The sequence below is a fragment of the Loxodonta africana genome, chromosome 3, assembly GCF_030014295.1.
Source record: "Loxodonta africana isolate mLoxAfr1 chromosome 3, mLoxAfr1.hap2, whole genome shotgun sequence".
In the NCBI taxonomy this organism is placed as follows: Eukaryota; Metazoa; Chordata; class Mammalia; order Proboscidea; family Elephantidae; genus Loxodonta; species Loxodonta africana.
The window spans coordinates 160,703,033-160,722,201 of NC_087344.1; the positions used below are offsets into that span (position 1 = coordinate 160,703,033).

Here is a 19,169-nt window from a genome sequence, read left to right on the forward strand (position 1 = left end):
GTAGAGCATCACCAGCACTTGGACTTCTGGTGTGGGGGACAGAGGGGCAGGAAAGAGGTGGAAAGGAGCAGAAACCTGAGCCCTGCATGTTCCACCTAGCCCTCAGGGATATGTGGGAGCAAAGTGGGAGAGGACCCCACCTCCCACCTGGCTCTTCCCTTCTGCTCTTCAAAATCAAGGAAGACCAGTGCCGGTAAGATTAGACCCTGTGTATGTCTTTTTTTTTTTTATGTCTTTTAGCTACTTCAAGGAAAGAAATCCAGAGAAAATGTAACTAAAATTTATTTCCAAAGAATCAGAAAGCTTCCTTTTGCCCCCTCTGTGAAATGAGCTCACCACATATTCAGTCATTCACCCCTCCATCCAGGCTGACAAGGCCCCTGCCGAGTCAGGATTTTATTTGTAACCTTGTATTTTACATTATCTAGCAAAGAAATATAACTATGACTAGGGATGGTGGAGAGGAGATGAGCTAAAAGGAGAGAAGAAGAAAGGAGGGGAGGAGAGGGCTGCCCCTGGGGAGGGAGGGAAGAAGGCTGGGGGGGTGGCCGGGCAATAGTTCTGCCTCCTGCCTGCAGTAGGAAGGGGGTAAGGAGTAGAGGTGGGGTTGGAGCCTCCAATTCTGAGACAGTGTTAGGAGTAGGGGCTAAGTGTTCTTTTCCTGGATTTAGTTCCATCTGATCTACTTCTGGAGTCCCCGGGTGGCACAAATGGTTGAGTACTCAGCCACTAACCAAAAGGCTGGCGGTTTGAATCTACCCAGAGGTGCCTCAGAAGAAAGGCCTGGCTTCTGAAAATCAGCCATTGAAAACCCTGTGGAGCACAGATCTACTCTGACACACGTGGCGTCACCACGAGTCAGAATCAACTTGACAGCAACTGGTTTCATTTTGTTTTTATTTTTTGTCTACTTCTAGTTTCTCCTGTAGCCTTTTCTCATTCTCCAGCTAAGTGGGCCTGGACTCTAGATTTCAAAAAGCTCAAGACCGTTGTCATTATACGTGATACCCCTATCTGACTGGCTGTTTTAAGATCAGTGCCAGATTGTAATCTTTAGTTATTTGTGGTGACCTCTGTGCTTGGAGAGAAGGAGGGCCCCGCACAGGTGGTTTTCTCCCATCCCAAAGAAGAGTAGAGTCTGTTTCCCAGGGGACATGAGAGTTCAGCCCCACAGTTATCCTCATGAAGGGCTGCCCAGGCTGCGTGACCTCCACTTCCAGGGCTCCCTCTGCAGAGCTCCCTTCTGTGAGGACAACACCCCTCTCAGGTAGGCTACCTTCAGAGGAAAGTGATAGAAAACCCACTAAAAGGTGAATAACACTTGAGACATTCCACTTTGCATCAAATTTTAGATGCAGCCCATTATAAAGCATCCAATTGTGTCGGGTTTCACTTGGGAGTCCTGCTGGCGTAGTGGTTAAGAGTTTGGTTGCTAACCAAAAGGTGGGCAGTTTGAAGCCACCCACTGCTCCTTGGAAACCCGTGGGGAAGTTCTACTCTGTCTTTTGGGTCATTATGAGTCAGAATCGACTCAATGGCGAGTTTGGTTTGGTTTTGGTTTTCCACTAGGAAAAAAAGAAATGCTGCCAGTTTAACTATGACACCCCATGAGAGATCCTTCCCGATCTCAGAAATGTTATAATGTAAAACACTGTACGTCTCAAAACTGATGCAATATGGTTTAAAAAAATATATACCTAGATATGTGAAATTTCCAGATTTAGTTAGTTCGGTGCTCAACAAAGTCGTCAAGAATCCCAGTTCTTTTCTTCTTCCTATTCTGCCATCCGCAGTATAGTCTCAGACTTGTCCCCTCATGATTGCAAAATAGCTGCAATGGCTCCAAGTGTCATATCCTCCTATGGCAACATCCAAAGGAGAAAAAAGGAAGTTATACCTTATAGGGTCATTTTTAGGAATGAATAAAACCTTTCTCAGAAGTCCTCCAACAGACTTTCCCTGGCAGCTTATTGGCCAGAATTGCACTGTGCGTTCACACCTAAGCCAATTATGACCAAGAAGGGAATTACTATGTCTGGCTCTCTGACTAACCGAGAGTCACTCCTAGGCCTGGAGAGAGGCCCAGGCTGCCCATAGGTTCTCTGACAGTTGAACGAAATCGGAGTTTTGTTACAAGGAAGAAGCAAAGGAATCTGCAGTAGTACTTAACACTGAAATGCTCTTTTATACCCACTCGGTTTCCAGGTGTTGCACACTCTTTCATCCAAAAGCTAACACACACATTTACATATTCCACCTTAAGGAATTCCTGGCCTGACAGTCTCTGACAGCCTTTCCAGAAGCATTCTCCCCTCCCAGGGCAGGCCCCGAGCGTTCCAAGGAGAAAGCTCAGCCCTGCCCTTGTCCTGCACCTCCAGGAGCCAGTGAGCCCACCTCTACGTCCCCTGCTCCAGGGAACACACAGGAGCAGGCAGAGGGGAGGGCGGGAGAAGGACTGCCTTTTCCTTCATCTCGCTGACCTTCCAGGAGCTGCTTACTTCGGAGCTAGTCCCTGGGATTTCTCATTCTGTTTTGGTGTAGTCACAACTCAGTTCTCACTGAATTAACTGCAGCAAAGGTTTCATCCTCCCAATTTGGTGGGACTCTTGCCTCTCCAGACATATATAGAGGCTACGTGCAATTATAAATAACAGACAACAATCACCAGCCTGTGGTATAGACATAAACACTGAATTAAATAAGACAAGAGAGAGAGCAATAGCCTTGAGGAGGGGTGTGTGAATGGGACCTTGAAGGACGGATAGGTTTGGATAGACTGAGCTGGGGAGGGCCTTATTCATGTCTCTGAATTAGGGTTGGCAAATACAGGACAGAGTAGAACTGCCCCATAGGGTTTCCAAGGATTGGCTGGTGGATTCGAACAGTCAGCCTTTTGGTTAGCAGCCAAGTTCTTAACCACTGTTCCACCAGGGCTCCATATGGCAGGCAACTACCATCTTTTCCTTTGCCCAAGGCAAATGTGGCTAACTGTTCAGGACACTTTTAGGGGAATCTTCCTGACCCAGCTCTTCCCAGTCATTTACAGCCAATGCTCAGGATGAGCCCTATTTGCTCTCCTTGCTCTGAGGTCTGTAGTTACTTGGTGTCCTGGCGTAGGTCAGTCCCTACACAATAGTGGAAGCCTTTTGCTCCTGAAATTCCTGCATGTTGGATATTATAATTCAGTCTGTCTGTTCCTTGCTGTGCTGCTGGTTTGCCCTGGAGCCCTATGTATATTGTGTCCCTCAGGTATGACTATCAGAATTTTCCAGAAAATAACTACATCTGTGCCTTGAGGTGGATGGGGAGGAGTCCACCCTTAAAACCTAAAACACAGAGAAACACCAACCAGTTCAATTATATTCAGAAAGTTTCTTTCACGTTGTTTGGCCAAAATTAACTGCCTAAAACTCAGCCGTTTGCCCACTGTCATCACCAAGTCTGAGGGATTTAAATCTCTATAAAATGATTTTTTCAGAGACTGAGCTGGAAATTTTTCAGCAATAATAAAGATCAACCATGTAAAAAAGGCCCTGAAGTCCCAGGTCATGTGAAAAGCACGTAAGAGGGGCCGTCTTCCTCTCAATGACAGTAAACATCTGGCTATCTGAAAGTCTCTCCATGGTTATTTTAGTTTTCTGGATTTTGTCAAATACTTGGTTTTATATAAACACAGCTACAGTCTATGTATCCAAGCAAGAGTGCCTCTATTCTTTCCATTCCTTGTAGGCTACCCTCAAACAAAAAAAAAAACAAAACCTGTTGCTGTCGAGTCAATTACGACTCACAGCCACCTTATAGGACAGAGTAGAACTGCGCCATAGAGTTTCCAAGAAGCGCCTGGCAGATTCAAACTGCCAACCCTTTGGTTAACAGCCATAGCACTTAACTGCTATGCCACCAGGGTTTCCGTAGGCTACTCCATTTTGGGAAAAAATATAACGTACCCATGGATACATCAGTCAGCATTTACAGTCCTGGGCTCTGGGGTCACGCAGGACAGTAAAAGAACGCTGTACTTGCCCCCAGGTAACTGGCAATGTATTTGAAAAGACTCATAGGCTTGACAGGTAAAATTACAATACAAACTAGTGTGTAACTAAACACCAACCAAGCAGTATTGGCAGTGGGTGCCTCAGGAGTCATTGTAAACTGACAGAAGGACTTGAGTTAGGTTTCAACTCAGAGTGATCCATGGAGAGCAGGGAAATGGAGAGGAGGAGGGGTTCTGGGGGCCAGAATGTGCCAGGCAGGGCGGAGGGCTCTTACTGTAGTCAAGAGGAAGGTGGGATTAGAGACATTCTGGTAGGAGAAGAGGAGGAAGGACAAGTACAGACAGCCTTGAATTTGCTTATTTGGCAAACAGTAGAAGTATAATTTAAGATTTGAGGCAGGAGTTCATCTGTAGTGTATCTTAAAGAGATTACTCTGTCAGAGTAGAACGAGAGGTAGTCAGTCACAGGACAGAAAACCAGTATGCTAGATGATTGTGGTAGTCAGGCCCGATTAAATAAGAGCATAACCCAGGGTGTTTGCAATAGGAATTGTGAAGAAATGGACATAAAGAAAAGGCATTATTAAACCAAACCAAACCCATTGCCATCAAGCCGATTCTGACTCATAGCCACCCTAGAGGACAGAGTAGATCTGCCCCATAGGGTTTCTAAGGAGTAGTTGGTGGATTCAAACTGCCGACCTTTTGATTAGCAGCCGGATTTGTAACCTCTACGCCACCAGGAAGAGCTCTAAACATATGAAGCCCAGCTAATTAAACCCAGGACAAAAGGAATCATTGTGACAAATGATATCAGTCATAGACCAAGTCAAGCCAAGAAGGAATAATTGATGATTTTCAGATGGAAACCTGAGTTGCAGAAGTCAGGCAGCTCCTGCTGGGTTATATGAGACTGAGGATGGAAGCCAGTGCCGGGAGCTGCCTCTGTGCATGATGTTAGCTGCTAGGGATTGAATTGTGTCCCCCAAAAATGTGTGCTGTAAATCCTAGCCCCTATATTTGTAAATGTAATCTCATTTGAGAATAGGGTTTTCTTTCTTGTGTTAATGAGGCTATGCCAGTGTAGGGTGTGTTTAAAGCCAATCACTTTTGAGATATAAAAAGAGCAGATTAGGCTCAGAAACAAGGAAGCATAAGTGGGGAAAGATTGATGTCACATGAAGATCACCAGGGAACAGAGGAGGAGAAGCTGAAAGAGACAAGGACATTCCCCCAGAGCCAACAGAGAGAGCCTTACTCTAGAGCCAGCACTCTGATATCAGACTTCTAGCCTCCTAAACTGTGAGAAAATAAAATTTCCGTTTGTTAAACCCACCCACTTGTGGTATTTCTGTTGTGACAGCACTAGATAACTAAGACATTTGAAAAAAAAAAAAAAAAAACATCGCCGTTGAGTCAATTCCAACTCATAGTGACCCTATAGGATGGAAGAGAACTGCCTCATAGGGTCTCCAAAGAGCTGCAGGTGGATTTGAATTGCAGACCTTTTGGTTAGAGCTGAACTCTTAACCACTGCGCCACCAGGGCTCCAACTAAGACATTAAAAAAAAAAAAAAATTAGTTGATAGCAATTTCACAGGTGTAGATTTGGGTTCGATATAAGAAACATTTTTAGTGATTTGATAAAAAAGTGGAACAGACTTCCGTAGATGAAAGTCAACTCTCCTTTCCATCGATATTAACCTGCTTCCATTGAGTGGGTTCCGACTTAGGGCAAGCCATGTGTGTCACAGTGGAATTGTGCTCCGTAGGGTTTTCATGGCTGTGACCTTTTGGAAGCAGGTCTCCAGGTCGTTCTTCCAAGGCCACTCTGGACCGGGTTCAAACCAGGGCTCACACCCCTGCTGAGAATTTGCATTTCTAACAAGTTCCCAGGAAGTTATACATAAGAATCTTGTAAAAATGTAGATTCTGATGCATTATCTGGGGTGGGAATGCAAATTCTCAGAAGGGAACTTGTTAGAAATGCAAACTCTCAGCAAGGGTTCAAACTGGAGCAAACTGGTTTGAAGTCTTGGTTCCAACTGCCAACCTTTCAGTTAATAGCTGAGCGCTTAACCATTTGTGCCACCCGGAGAATCCATTTAACCACTAACAAGGCAAAAATCAGAAGAGGGTGTTTGTCAATTCAGGAGATTTCTGTGTTGAGCAAGAAAGTGACCTAGCTCTGTGCTAACATTCCTGATTCTGTTTTCTGATCCAAAGCAAAGCAGCATGTACTGCCTGAGACTGAGGAATGAGTTATCACATCATTCCCAAAAACTTTCTGAAAATGTCTGTCAGGACTCTTAAGAGCACATCGCAGAAACCTGACTCAAACTAACTTGAGCAGAAAAAGAAAAAAAAGTAATGGCTCTGTCTTAGGCTGAGTCCTCTAGAGAAGCAAAACCAGTGAAGGATATACAGAGAGAGCGAGAAAGAGAGAGGTTTATTTCAAGGAAATGGCTTACGTGGTTGTAGAGACTGGCAAGTCCCAAGTCCGTGGGTCAGGAGTCAGGCTGGAGGCTTCTCCGTAGCTGCAGGGACTAATGAACCCAAGATCGCCAGGTAGACAGCAGACTGCTTGCTCAAGTTCCAAGAACCAGAGGTCAGATGATGACAAGCCGAATGCAGGATCCAGCGCAGAGCAAAGCCAGCAAGCTTTGCCAAAAAGTCCATATATATTGGATGCAGGCAACCCCCCCCAAGGAAACCCCCCTTCAACTGATTGGCTGCTTATAGCAGATCTCATCATGGCGGTGACTACATTATATCAGATCTCATCATGGAGGTGATTACATCGTTACATAACTGCCAGACTACACCGTAACTGCCAAACCACTGAGACTCATAGCCCAGCGAAGTTGACACACAACCTTAACCATCCCAATTCTCATAACTGAAAAGGTCAGGATTAGTGCTGGTTTCAGGGATCACAAGATGTGATCAGAGTCAAGTATGAAGCCATCTCTTGGCTCTGCTTCCCCTGGCTCCACTCTTCAGAGATTTTCTCTCCACGTGGCAAAATGGCTTCCAGTGGCTCTGCTACATCCTCCAGAGTAACCTCAGTGGAAGAATACACTTTTTTTCATTCCAACAGATCTATCTAAAGTCCTGAACCTAACTCTCATTGGCAATATTGGTTCCAGTGCCGATCCCTGAGCCAATCATTGTGGCCAACTGCTTGGGATTTGATTGTTAGCTTGAGCCTGGGCTACATGCCTACCTTGGAGCTTGAGGTGAGTCAGCCCCATTCAAACCACATGGACTGAGAATGGAGGAGGTTCATTCATTTCTCCAATAGAGAAAAAGAGGAAATGAATTCTAGGTAGAGAAAAACATCAGTCTACACAGCAGGACCTGACTCCTTCCTGCTTGTTCTGGTGGCCTGGGGCATGGATGTGGGCTCACCTACCCTTAGTTCTTCTTCCTCAGCCACATCTCCTGTCTCGAAGTCAGCCCTGGAGTGGCTGGTGGAGAAGATGCTCGTGGCCAGTGCTCAAAATCTGGGGAAGCGGATTATCATAGAATCTCGGCAGTAGGTAGAATAGAGAAATTAAGGATCAGAGGGTCAAGCAATGGGTGCTGGTAGTCAGTTCTGGTTTCCCAGCCTCTCACTGGTGGTGCTAAGCCCAGGTCTGCTGACACCGGGGCCTGTGCTTGCTCTGTTACCTATGCTGCCTGTCTTGGTTGTTGTATGGTAGCAGCAAGAAAAACTCCCTGGAAGGTCAGGGGCCTTTTCTGCACTTCAGGTATTTCTTCCGATGTGAATAAAAACAGCAGTGTGTATGTTCACAGAGTTTGATATTTCTTTTCCCAATAAACACTTTTCCAAATAAGTAAGGTACCTGCTCTCTAACAATAAAATGAGTTGCGAACTACTCTAGGATACCATTTATGGACTTGCATAGCAAACAGGATGAGGTAATAGGACTCTTAAAATGAAGCAGGCCCAGTTTTTGGAAAATCTCACTTCACATGGCAGGGCACACAGTTCACTGATGTGTGTATTTTCTTTTCAGAATCAGGTCCAGAGCAATCAGCCAGCCCATTAAGCTCTTATCACACCTTTGTTAAAGAGTGTGTGTGAACAAGCTTGGCACGTTCAAGTGGCTCGTAAACAAGGCCTGACTACCTAGAGTCCTCCCTCTGAGAGGGATCTCAGAAGCCATATTGTCTAGCTCCCTGCTCCTTGGGCAGCTGACTGACAAGCTTTCTAAGAGAAATTGTTTCACCTTCTAGGGGAAGCTTTGCTCTTTGGAGTCCTTGGCTCTTCCTCCTTGGTGAACGGGGAGAGGTTCCCTTCCTGTGATAAAGATTCAGACTTAACTTCAAAGCCGGGAGAGCCGTATATCCTAGGATAGGGCAGGGAGAGTTGATCTGTGAGGGGGGTTGTGAGAAAGAAGGACAGGGAGAGAGGGTAGTCAGACTGACTGCTACCTGCCGCCTCTTCTCGAAGGACCTCTGATTTCAGCCCAACACTTGGAGGCAGATCCAAGGTCCCTGTGTCCACTGGTTGCTAATGTGGAGAAGGGAGAACCTGGCAAGAACAGAGCTGGCAGCAAAAAAGGTTTGAGTAACTTGGTGTTTCCAAGACCCTCTGCCTTTAGTCTGCTGCAGCAACTCCTGGGAGAAGTGCCCAGAGTCTTCCAAATTTGCAGACCTGCTCATCTGGGGCTGTCTCTTGGGCGGAGAGATGCCCCCAGAGTTCTTCTTTCTAGGAGTGCAGGGTGGGGAGCCAGCCCCTCAGCCTTGGAAAGCTATAGAGACAGTGTGTACTTGAGCACATGAAGTCATGTCTGTGAGCAGAGGATATTAGCAGGTTTTCTCCGTGAAAGGGTTGCCCACACAAACAGGAGCCACTTGGCTCTCCAGGATCACAGCCGGACTGCAGCTGACTTTCACTGTTGAATTCAGAGTCTCGGAGCCTGGCTTCCACCTTGGCTGGAGGTTCTGTGTCAGGAAAGAGTTCCCTTGCTGAGTGTTAAGGGGGCTGGCTTACCTTTTTAAAGACTCTGACTCACTGGTAATTTTTTTTTTTACTTCTTGGTTTTCACTTGTACCTGAGAGTCATGGTAACTGGCTAACAGAGATGAGCTGTAGCTTACATTGTTGAGATCCTTCCTGCAAAGCATTTTTGCAAGAAGGTAGAGTAGATAATTATTCCCATGGTGCAGATAACTGAACTGATTAATAGGAGGAGTTATCTAAAGCCACAGTTGGCAAACTTGGCTTTCTGGCTCCCGACTATGTACTTTCAGGAGAAAACCCAGGGATCATCAGTTCTAGACATTTCAAGCACTTTTGTCAAAAACAAAGAAGAAGAGCCCTACTGCCCTCCTTCCATTATCAAATTGCAAAATGAATGGATTTCTAACAAAGAGATTCAGCGTTCTTCTGAGGTCCCACTTAAAGTGTAGCTTAGGAGTTAAGGGCATGTGCTTTGGGGTAGCCCTCCTGGGTTCAGTTCCAGTCTTGCCACTCACTAGTTGTGCAATCTTAAGGTAAATTAATGAATCTCTCAGCAGATTCCTCCACTGTGAAATATGAATACTAACTACCTCTTGTTGTTGCTGTTAGCTTCTGTGGAGTTGGCTTCAACTGTGGCAACCCCATGCGCAATAGAATGCTGAGCCATCTTCATGATCAGTTACGGACTGGACCATTATGAGCCATAGGATTTTCATTGGCTGATTTTGGGAGGTAGATTGCCAGGCTTGTCTTCCGAGTCCATCTTAGACTGGAAGCTCCACTGAAACCTGTTGAGCATTATATCAACACACAAGCCTCCGCTGAAAGATGGGTGGTGGCTATGCATAAGGCGCATTGCCCAAAATAGAACCCAGGTCTGCATGGAAGGTGAGAATTCTACCACTGAACCACCGCTGCCTCTCATCCACCTCATAGGGTTAGTGTCTTAAATGATTTAACACATGAACATGCTCAACACAGTACCTGTTGTGTAATTGTTATTAGGTGACATTGAGTCGGTTCCAGTTCATAGAAACCCTGTGTCTCTTGTGCAAAGAGATGTACATTTTATGTACAACAGAACAAAACACTGCCATCCTCACAGTTGTTGTTTGAGCCCATTGTTGCAGCCACTGGGTCAGTCCATCTTTTTGAGGGTCTTCCTCTTTTTCAGTGACCCTTTTCTTGACCAAGCATGATGTCCTTCTCCAGGGACTGATCCCTCCTGATAACATGTCCAAAGTACTTGAGACGAAGTCTCACCATCCTCGCTTCCAAGGGGCATCCCCACGATATTTCTTCCAAGAGAGATTTGTTCATTTATCTGGCAGTCTGTGATATAGTCAATATTATTCGCCAACACCACGATACAAATGCATCAATTTTTCTTCCATCTTCCTTATTCATTGTCCAGCTTTCGCATGCATATGCAGTGATTGAAAATACCATGGCTTGAGTCAGGCACACCTTAATCCTTAAAGTGACATCTTTGCTTTTTAACACTTTAAAGAGGTCTTTTGCAGCAGATTTGCCCAGTGCAATAAATACGTCATTTGATTTCTTGACTGCTGCTTCCATGGGCATTGATTGTGGATCTAAGTAAAATGAAATCGTTGACAATTTCAGTATTTCCTCCATTTATCATGATACTGTTTATTGGTCCAGTTGTGAGGATTTTTGCTTTCTTTATGTTGAGGTGTAATCCATACTGAAGGCCATCGTCTTTGATCTTCATCAGTAAGTGCTTCAAGTCCTCTTCACTTTCAGCAAGCAAGGTTGTATCATCTGCATATTACGGGTTGTTAATGAGTCTTCCTCCAATCCTGTTGCCGTGTTCTTCGTCATATAGTCCAGCTTCTCAGATTATTTGCTTAGCATGCAGATTGAATAAATGGTGAGAGGATACAACCCTGATGCACACCTTTCCTAATTTTAAACCACTCAGTATCCCTGTGTTCTGTTTGAATGACTGCTTCTTGGTCTCCGTACAAGTTCTGCATGAGCACAGCTAAACGTTCTGGAATTCCCATTCTTTATAATATTATCCATAATTTGTTATGATCCACATAATCAAATGCCTTTGTGTAGTCGTTAAACACAGGTAAACATCCTTCTGGTATTGTCTACTTTCAGCCAGGATCCATCTGACATCAGCAGTGATATCCCTTGCTCCACATCCTGTTCTGAATCTGGCTTGAAATTCTGGCAGTTCCCTGTCGATGTACTGCTGCAACCACTTTTGAATGATCATCAGCAAAATTTTACTTGCGTGTGATATTAATGATATTGTTCAATAATTTCCATATTCTGTTGGTTCACTTTTCTTTGGAATGGGCACAAATAGGTATATCTTCCAGTTGGTTGGCCAGGTCGCTGTTTTCCAAATTTCTGGGCATAGACGAGTGAGCACCTCCAGCACTGCATCCATTTGTTGAAGCATCTCTATTGGTATTCCCTCAGCTCCTGGAGCCTTGTTTTCCACCAATGCCTTCAGTACGACTTGGACTTCTTCTTTCAGTATCATCGGTTCTTGAGCATATACTGCCTCCTGAAATGGTTGAATATCGACCAGTTCTTTTTGGTACAGTGACTCTGTGTATTCCTTCTCTCTTCTTTTGATGCTTCCTGCATCGTTCAGTATTTTGCCCAGAGAATCCTTCAATATTACAATTGAAGGCTTGAATTTTTTCTTCAGTTCTTTCAGCTTGAGAAATGCCGAGCATGTTCTCCCCTTTTGATTTTCTAATTCCAGGTCTGCACATTTCATTGTAACATTTTACTTTGTCTTCTTGAGCCGCCCTTTGAAATCTTCTGTTCAGCTCTTCTACTTCATCATTTCTTCCTTTTGCTTTAACTGTTCTACATTCAAGAGCAAGTTTCAGAGTCTCTTCTGACATACATTTTGATCATTTCATTCTTTCTGTTTTTTTTTTAATGACCTCTTGATTTCTTTATGTATGATGATGCCCTTGATGTCATCCCACAATTTGGCTGGTCTTTGGTCATTAGTGTTCAATGCATCAAATCCATTCTTGAGATGGTCTCTAAATTTAGGTAGGATATACTCATGGTTGTACTTTGGCTCTCATGGACTTGTTTTAATTTTCTTCAGCTTCAACTTGAACTTGCATATGAGCAATTGATGGTCTGTTAAGCAGTCAGCCCGTAGCCTTGTTCTGACTGGTGATATTGAGCTTCTCCATTGTTTCTTTCCACCAATGTAGTCAATTTAATTCCTGTATATTCCATCCGGTGAGATCCATGTGTATAGTCACTGTTTATGTTGTTGAGAAAAGGTATTTGCAATAAAGAAGTCATTGGTCTTGCAAAATTCCATCATGTGACCATGACCACCAGCATCATTTCTATCACCAAGGCCACATTTTCCAACTGCGAATTCTTCATCTTTGTTTCCAACTTTCACTTTCCAATCACCAGTAATTATCAATATTTTGATTGCATGTTTGATCGATGTCAAACTGCAGAAGTTGGTAAAAATCTTCACTTTCTTCACCTTTGGCCTTAGTGGTTGGTGCGTAAACTTGAACAATAGTCATATTAACTGGTCTTCCTTGTAGGCGTATGGATATTATCCTATCACTGACTCTGTTGTACTTCAGGATAGATCTTAAAATGTTATTTTTGATTATAAATGTGATGCAATTCCTCTTTAATTTGCCATTCCTGGTGTAGTAAACCAAATGATTGTCTGATTCAAAATGGCCAGTGCCAGTCCATTTCAGCTCACTAATGCCTAGGATATCGACTTTTATGCATTCCATTTCACTTTTGACAACTTTCAACTTTCCTAGATTCATGCTTCGTACATTTCTCACTCTGCTTATTAATGGATGTTTACAGCTGTTTCCTTTCATTTTGAATAGAGGCACACCAGCAGATGAAGGTCCCAAGAGCTTTACTCCACCCACGTCATTAAGGTCAACTCTACTTTGAGGAGCCAGCTCTTCCCCAGTCGTATTTTGAGTGGCTTCCAACCTGAAGGGCTCATATTCCAGCACTATACCAATATTCCACTGCTATTTATAAGGTTTTCACTGGTCAGTTTTTTTAGAAATAGACCACCAGCTCCTTCTTCCTAGTATATTTGAGTCTGGAAGCTCCACTGAAACCTGTCCACTATGGGTGATCCTGCTGGTATTTGAAACACCGATGGCATAGCTTCCAGCATCATAGCAACATGCAAGCCACGACAGTATGACAAACGGACAGACAAGCGGTGGTAAGCCTTCAATAAACATCAGCTCTTTTAATTACTGTAATTGAGGGCATGCTGAGGAAGGGTTCAGCCTATGAGAGGCATGATTACATGTGAGGAGACAGGAAGAAAAGATAAAGGAGTAGCTCAAATGTCATTTAGTCAGAATAAGAGAATATTTTATAACATTGAGACTTCTCAGCCAGTAGGTTCTTGAGCTGATGTATGTCAAGTACACAGTAGAAATGCCACACATAGCAGGCTAAGCCACCGGTAAATGGTGGTTATTACTATTAGTGTTGGTTGACTCCATGACTTAATACATGCTAAACACTTAGAACAATGCCTGACAAATAGTACTTAATAACCAATAGCTGTTGCTGCTGATATTTAGAGAGAACCCATATCCATATTTTTCCCATAAACTGAGTCCCAGCCAATATATCAGATACATATTAATTGTGTGCTTTCAGGAGAAGGTGGGAAGGAGGGAGCGTTCGAAAGGCATAAAATGTTTTGAAATGAAAAATGGTCGTTAGCGGGTTACATAAGACCATCTGCTGCCAAAAAGCCACTAAAATTGATGACCGTGCCAATAAAGAGGAGGAGGGTATTTTAAAATGAGTTTATGCAGACAAAGCTTTTAAGAGGTCATTCTCTCCTTTCTGTATTAAGTGAAATGATGCTTCTAGCTTAAAAAGAAGTATCTGAAACCCAAGAGAGAAGGGGTGGAATTGTCAAGGTGTCCCATGGAAAGCTGTTGTTGGGAACAAGTCATTGGCATTGCAAGGCCCAGCTTTTAATGATAAATTTGCAATTCCAAAGCATATTCTTTTTTTCAATTCAAGGGAACTAGGACTCAGAAGGCATGAGGGATTTGGGAAATAGGTCATGCGTCTGTCACACATGCAGCTGCGGCAGGGACAGGACTCTACAGAAGCAATCTTGGAGTTAAAATGCGACTGTAAGTTAACTTGTTTATTCAACAGCTATTTTTTGAGGGCCAGACCATAGAAAGGATAAAGTCTCCTTTGAAAGCCATAGGTGGCCTTCAGGTGTGCAGAGTATTACAGCCAGATTTACAGCTGGACTGAGTAGGCCTGAGGAACTTTGCCACCGGTCGAATTTCTTTTGATTTTCCCTTCAGCCCCAACCAGCAATGTTCCTTTGGAATTGGGCTGAGTCTAGGGGTCCACACGTACACATCATAGGGATGGAGGTTTATTGGGAGGAGGCCTTAAGAGTTAAAGCTTCCAGGCAATTTCAGGGTGTGTTTTCTTTGAGCTCTGGGACTCTGATTGTCTCAGAACAGGATATTGTACAAATAAGCAGATTTTCTTGGAAAGCTCATTGTTTCAGAAGGGCTGTGAGCCAGGATTGTTGCCTGAAGGACTGAGCATACTTGTTCTCAGCAGGGAGAAACTCTGTCCTCCTTGGATCCCTCAGCCTCAGTCCACTGAGCCCCCACCTTGCCCAGAGGCACCACTCTTTCCTATATTCCAGAATTTCTCAGGAGCCTTTTCTCAGGTTATAAAACCACCATCCACCAACCCTCTGTCAGTTTGTTTTACTGTGATGGCTTGTGTGTTGTTATGATGTTGGAAGCTATGCAACCAGTATTTCAAATGCCACCAGGTTCAGACACCACGGCAAACAGGTTTCAGTGGAGCTTCCAGACTAGTTGAACTAGGAAAATCTACTTCTGAAAATTAGTCAGTGAAAACCTGATGGACCACAACAAAAGATTGCCTGATATAGTGCTGGAAATGAGCCCCCTAGGTTGGAAGACACTACACAAATGTTGCAACAGTGGACTCAGACATACCAACAATTGTGAAGATGGTACAGGACTAAGCATTGCTTCCTTTGGTTACAGATACGGTTGCCATGAGTTGAGGCCAACTCCATGGCAACTAACAAAACAGTGGCAACTCAACAACAAAACCATCATCCTCATCTCCCCGGCCTCGGGAGAATATCGCCCCAGCCCTTCGGTTCAGCCCTGTGGCAGCTTCGGTGCTCACTGGCATGTATTCCCGGGATACATTTCTAAGCAAAGATGGGTGATGACGGCCAGCAAGTCCTGAACTTATTAACAGTCTGATTCACTCTGTCCTCATCCATTTATCAACAAATACTTATTAAGAATTCTGCATTTTGCTGAATATATTCCAGATAGGATGAATATGATTTGTTTGTGGACTTAACATTTACCAAAAAACTAAACCAGTTGTCAAGTCAATTCTGACTCATGGCGACCCCACGTGTTGAAGAGTAGAACTGCATTACATAGGGTTTTCGAGGCTGCTGACCTTTCAGAAGCAGATCTCCAAGCCTTACTTCTGAGGCTCCTCAGGGTGTGTTTGAACCACCAAACTTTTTGTTAGTAGTCAAGTACTTGATCGTTTGCACCACCCAGGGAATTCCTAACATCTACAGAAAGAAACAAACCTGAGAACCTGCAAAGGCACAAGTGGAAAAGAACAGGCATGTCTAGATCACGGTGAATTCCCGTGTGGCTAGAGTATAGGAGAGACTGGTCCCTGGAGTAACACAAAGCTGTGACTTCCTGCAGAATATGTAAGCTGTATCATGATAAAAAAAAAAAAAAGTTTTTTATCGTGTAACGGTGGGGAGGCAGTGAACATCTTAAGCAGGAAATCAATATAATAAGGTAAGTTACCCCTAAGACTTTCTACGTGGCCACTGAATATTGTGTTATTGTTGCTGCCCTCCAGTGCCCTTTCAGCCAGGTGGCCCAATACAAGGCGCGTGGGACAGGAACCAAGGCTCCAAGCCTGTGTGTCTTGGCTGGAGCCATTTTCCCTCTCCGAGCCCCATTTGTAAAACAGAAATAACAACACTTGCCTTACCTAACAGGGTTGTTTCGAGGAGCCAATAAGATAATGAAAGTGAAAGAGCATTGAAAAAAATTTTTTTTAATTATAAACAATAAGGTTTTTAGATAGTGGGGCCAAATAATAGTATTATTTTTAATATGGTATCATTATTTGCATTACCACATCCATCTCTTATGAACTCATTCTTTTAGAGAAAAGGAAAAAGGAGGAAGTGGCAGAGCCAGAACAGTAGGACTTCGCCTGTCCCTGAACAGGAGTCCTGTGAGACCAGGCCCTGGCCATGCAGGAAGCCCAACAGCCTCGCCTGCCGGCTTCGTCTGTGTCAGTCAGCAGACAGATCTGCCCACAAACCGCGTTCGGCAGCCCAGAGGGGCCCCAGGAAGCACCCTGAATGCCAGGCTTCAGGGTTTCCCCACAGAGGTGGGACACCAGCTCCCCCGTGTCTCCAGAGAATGGGAGTGGTTTCCAGGTGACTCATAGGAATGAAATGTTAAAAGTGCCAAGAAACAACTAGCATTCTTTGTAGCAAGTCAAGTGCCAGGTCCCATATTGTGTTCTAACTTATCTTAGGATCAGAAAAGGAAATATAAAAAGGCTTGGCTTTCTTCTTCCCGGAACACGAGCATTTCTGTCTTCTTCTTTCTCTGTGAGAACAACTGTTCCAGGTAGCTTGACTTGGGTAGTAAGTGAAATCATCACCCAAATTCAGATTGCCCATGTTGCTAGGAGGAGCCCTGGTGGCACAGTGGTTAAGCCCTCAGCTGCTAACCGAAGGGATGGCAGTTCCAACCCACCAGCTGTTCCACAGGAGAAAGATGTGGCAGTCTGCTTCCATAAAGATTTACAGCCTTGGAAACCCTATGGGGCAGTTCTACTCTGTCCTATAGGGGTGCTCTGAGTCAGAATCGACTCGATGGCAAGGGATTTGGTTTAGTGTTGCGTAGAGAGGCAGGATAGAGTAATGGTTATGAACCATCTTTAGTAACGGCTAGAGGTAGATGGCTTTTTTCATCCCAGGTCTGCCAAGCACTGACTTTAGGCAAATTGCTTAACCTTTGGTGCCGAAGTCTGTAAAATGGAGATAATCATGGTACCTACCTTATAGGCTTGTCATGAGGATTAAATTAAAAAATATACATTAGGTGTTTAGCACAGTATCTGGAATAACATAAACTGTTCATAAAGGTAGCTTGTGTTATGTTAATAATAATAATATTCAATACATATTAGCATATCTGCTGCCCTCCTTGGCTATCACTCATAATCTCCCATTAAGGCCTGAACCAAAAGCTCCTCCCTGACCCACCCACCCCCTGCTTCCCCACCTGTTCCTGGGCAGATCATCAGCCCTTCTCCCTCCCAGACATTTTGCCCTCCTGGCCTCTCACGAGATGGGACAGCCATTAGTTCCCAAGGACCATGGCAAGGAAGCAGAAGGGTTCAGTAAAAGCCATGACTTCTCCCCCAGCTCAGACCCTAGCTCATAACTGTCCCTGGGCTCAGATTCATCCATTTCACGCCAATAGTAGTCATGCTGTCATTACAGAGTGGTAGAAATCTTAACTGCAAAGCGCCTGGCATATAGGAGGCTTACTGGGACAATTAAGAGCATGAGACTTGGGAGTCAGACAGACAGACATGATTTCCAGTCCTGGCCCATTGTTTATAGGTTGTGTGACCTTGAGCAGGTTTCTTCACCTCTGTGAGCTTGGGTTTTCTTCTCTTTGAAATGGGGATAATAGTAGCCCCTACCTCATAATTTAAGTCAGCTAATGTATATGAAGTAATAAATGTTAACCATTATATTATTATCAACTAAATGCCATGATATGCCTGAAATCTTGAGCCATTTTTTGCAGAAGGCAGTGCTGTTAGTTCTGGCCCTCACGGGAGGGAGAGACCAGAGGCAGCCTTTCTCACCGGGCTCTGAGTTGGCAGCATCTCCTCTGACCTCTTCCCACAGGGCTCTATGTGCTGGTTGGAGCTGGAGCCCTGATGATGGCCATGGGGTTCTTTGGGTGCTGTGGAGCCATGCGGGAGTCGCAGTGCGTGCTCGGATCAGTAAGTGGGGTCAGAGGGTGGGGGAAGAGGGAGGAGTGGCAAGGGATTTGGTCTGAAGGGAGTCCGGACATCTGGCCTCCAGCCCCAGCTTGTCTACAGACTCACTGAGACTTTGGCAACTCACTCCCTCTCTCTGCATCTCAGTTTCTCCATGTCCTTGTCTCATGTGGAAAGTGTGAAAATAAATGAGTCACTGGTGTGAAGATGTTTGGGGAGGAAAAATGCCTGAGAATTCTAAGGAGTTGTTATGATTGTTCTTCAAAAAACCATATTTCATAGTGGGTGAGGCAGCTAAAAGATTCCTGTAGCCAGGGAAGCACTGTTACCTACAAGAAAAGCACTTCTGTTTGAGATCAATAACAACCAAACATCCCTCTTGTGGCTTATTTTAATGACCAGCCACTGGTTAAAAAAAACAAAAAAAAAACAAATAATTTCAAATAACTGCTATACCTCTAGTGTGGCCTAAGGAGAAACAAGGAGAAGGACAGGAAAAGAGAACAATTTGGTATTTCTCCACAGGGCTTCAGAATAGCAGTTTTATTAGGCAGCCTCTTATTGCTCATTGAAGTTTTTGGATTTTTCAACTGTGGCTGCTTATTCTGATCTCTGGCTACATAAAATTCCTCATTTCCTCAGCCCTCTGTTCTTCCTGTCTTTCCTCTGTCGCTGAGTATCACTGAGCTTAGTTTGACCAGAGCAAACCCAAGAAACCTGAACAGAGGGACATCCCCCTCACCTCCACTCCCCTTTCTGTCCCTAAAAGGCCACCGCCTCTGAGAGGCCTTCTTTCTGGACCATGCAATCCTCCTCAAGCCCAAGCCCCACCAGTCAACTCCCCTGTCTCCTGGCCTTATTTTAGATACTTAATAGAACCTTATTTGTTCATCAAATGTTTATTGAGCACATAGGTGCCAGGCAGTGTTTTCAGTACTCGGATTTTTATATCACTATCTGAAATTACTATGTTCACTGTTTTATTGGTTTACTTATCACACCTTCCCTCCTCTAACATAAGGTCCATGATAGCAGAGACATTGAGATCTTACCTTGCTCACTTGAACAA

General features: G+C 44.3%; 1 protein-coding gene across 3 annotated transcripts in view; it reads left to right on the plus strand.

Moving 5' to 3' along the window:
• The window catches only part of TSPAN2 (tetraspanin 2), a 50,380-nt gene that overhangs the window by 17,896 nt on the left and 13,315 nt on the right, over positions 1 to 19,169 (plus strand). Inside the window, exons 1-4 of one of the 3 annotated variants that reach the window (XM_064282381.1) lie at positions 541 to 13,205; positions 14,030 to 14,145; positions 16,234 to 16,511; positions 18,006 to 18,103. In XM_064282381.1, coding sequence (XP_064138451.1) covers positions 14,138 to 14,145; positions 16,234 to 16,511; positions 18,006 to 18,103 — 384 coding nt within the window. In that variant the 5' untranslated portion in view covers positions 541 to 13,205; positions 14,030 to 14,137. Of the gene's footprint in view, positions 1 to 540; positions 14,146 to 16,233; positions 16,512 to 18,005; positions 18,104 to 19,169 lie in introns of those variants that run through there. The other 2 variants (XM_023547500.2, XM_064282382.1) reach the window with 2 other exon arrangements.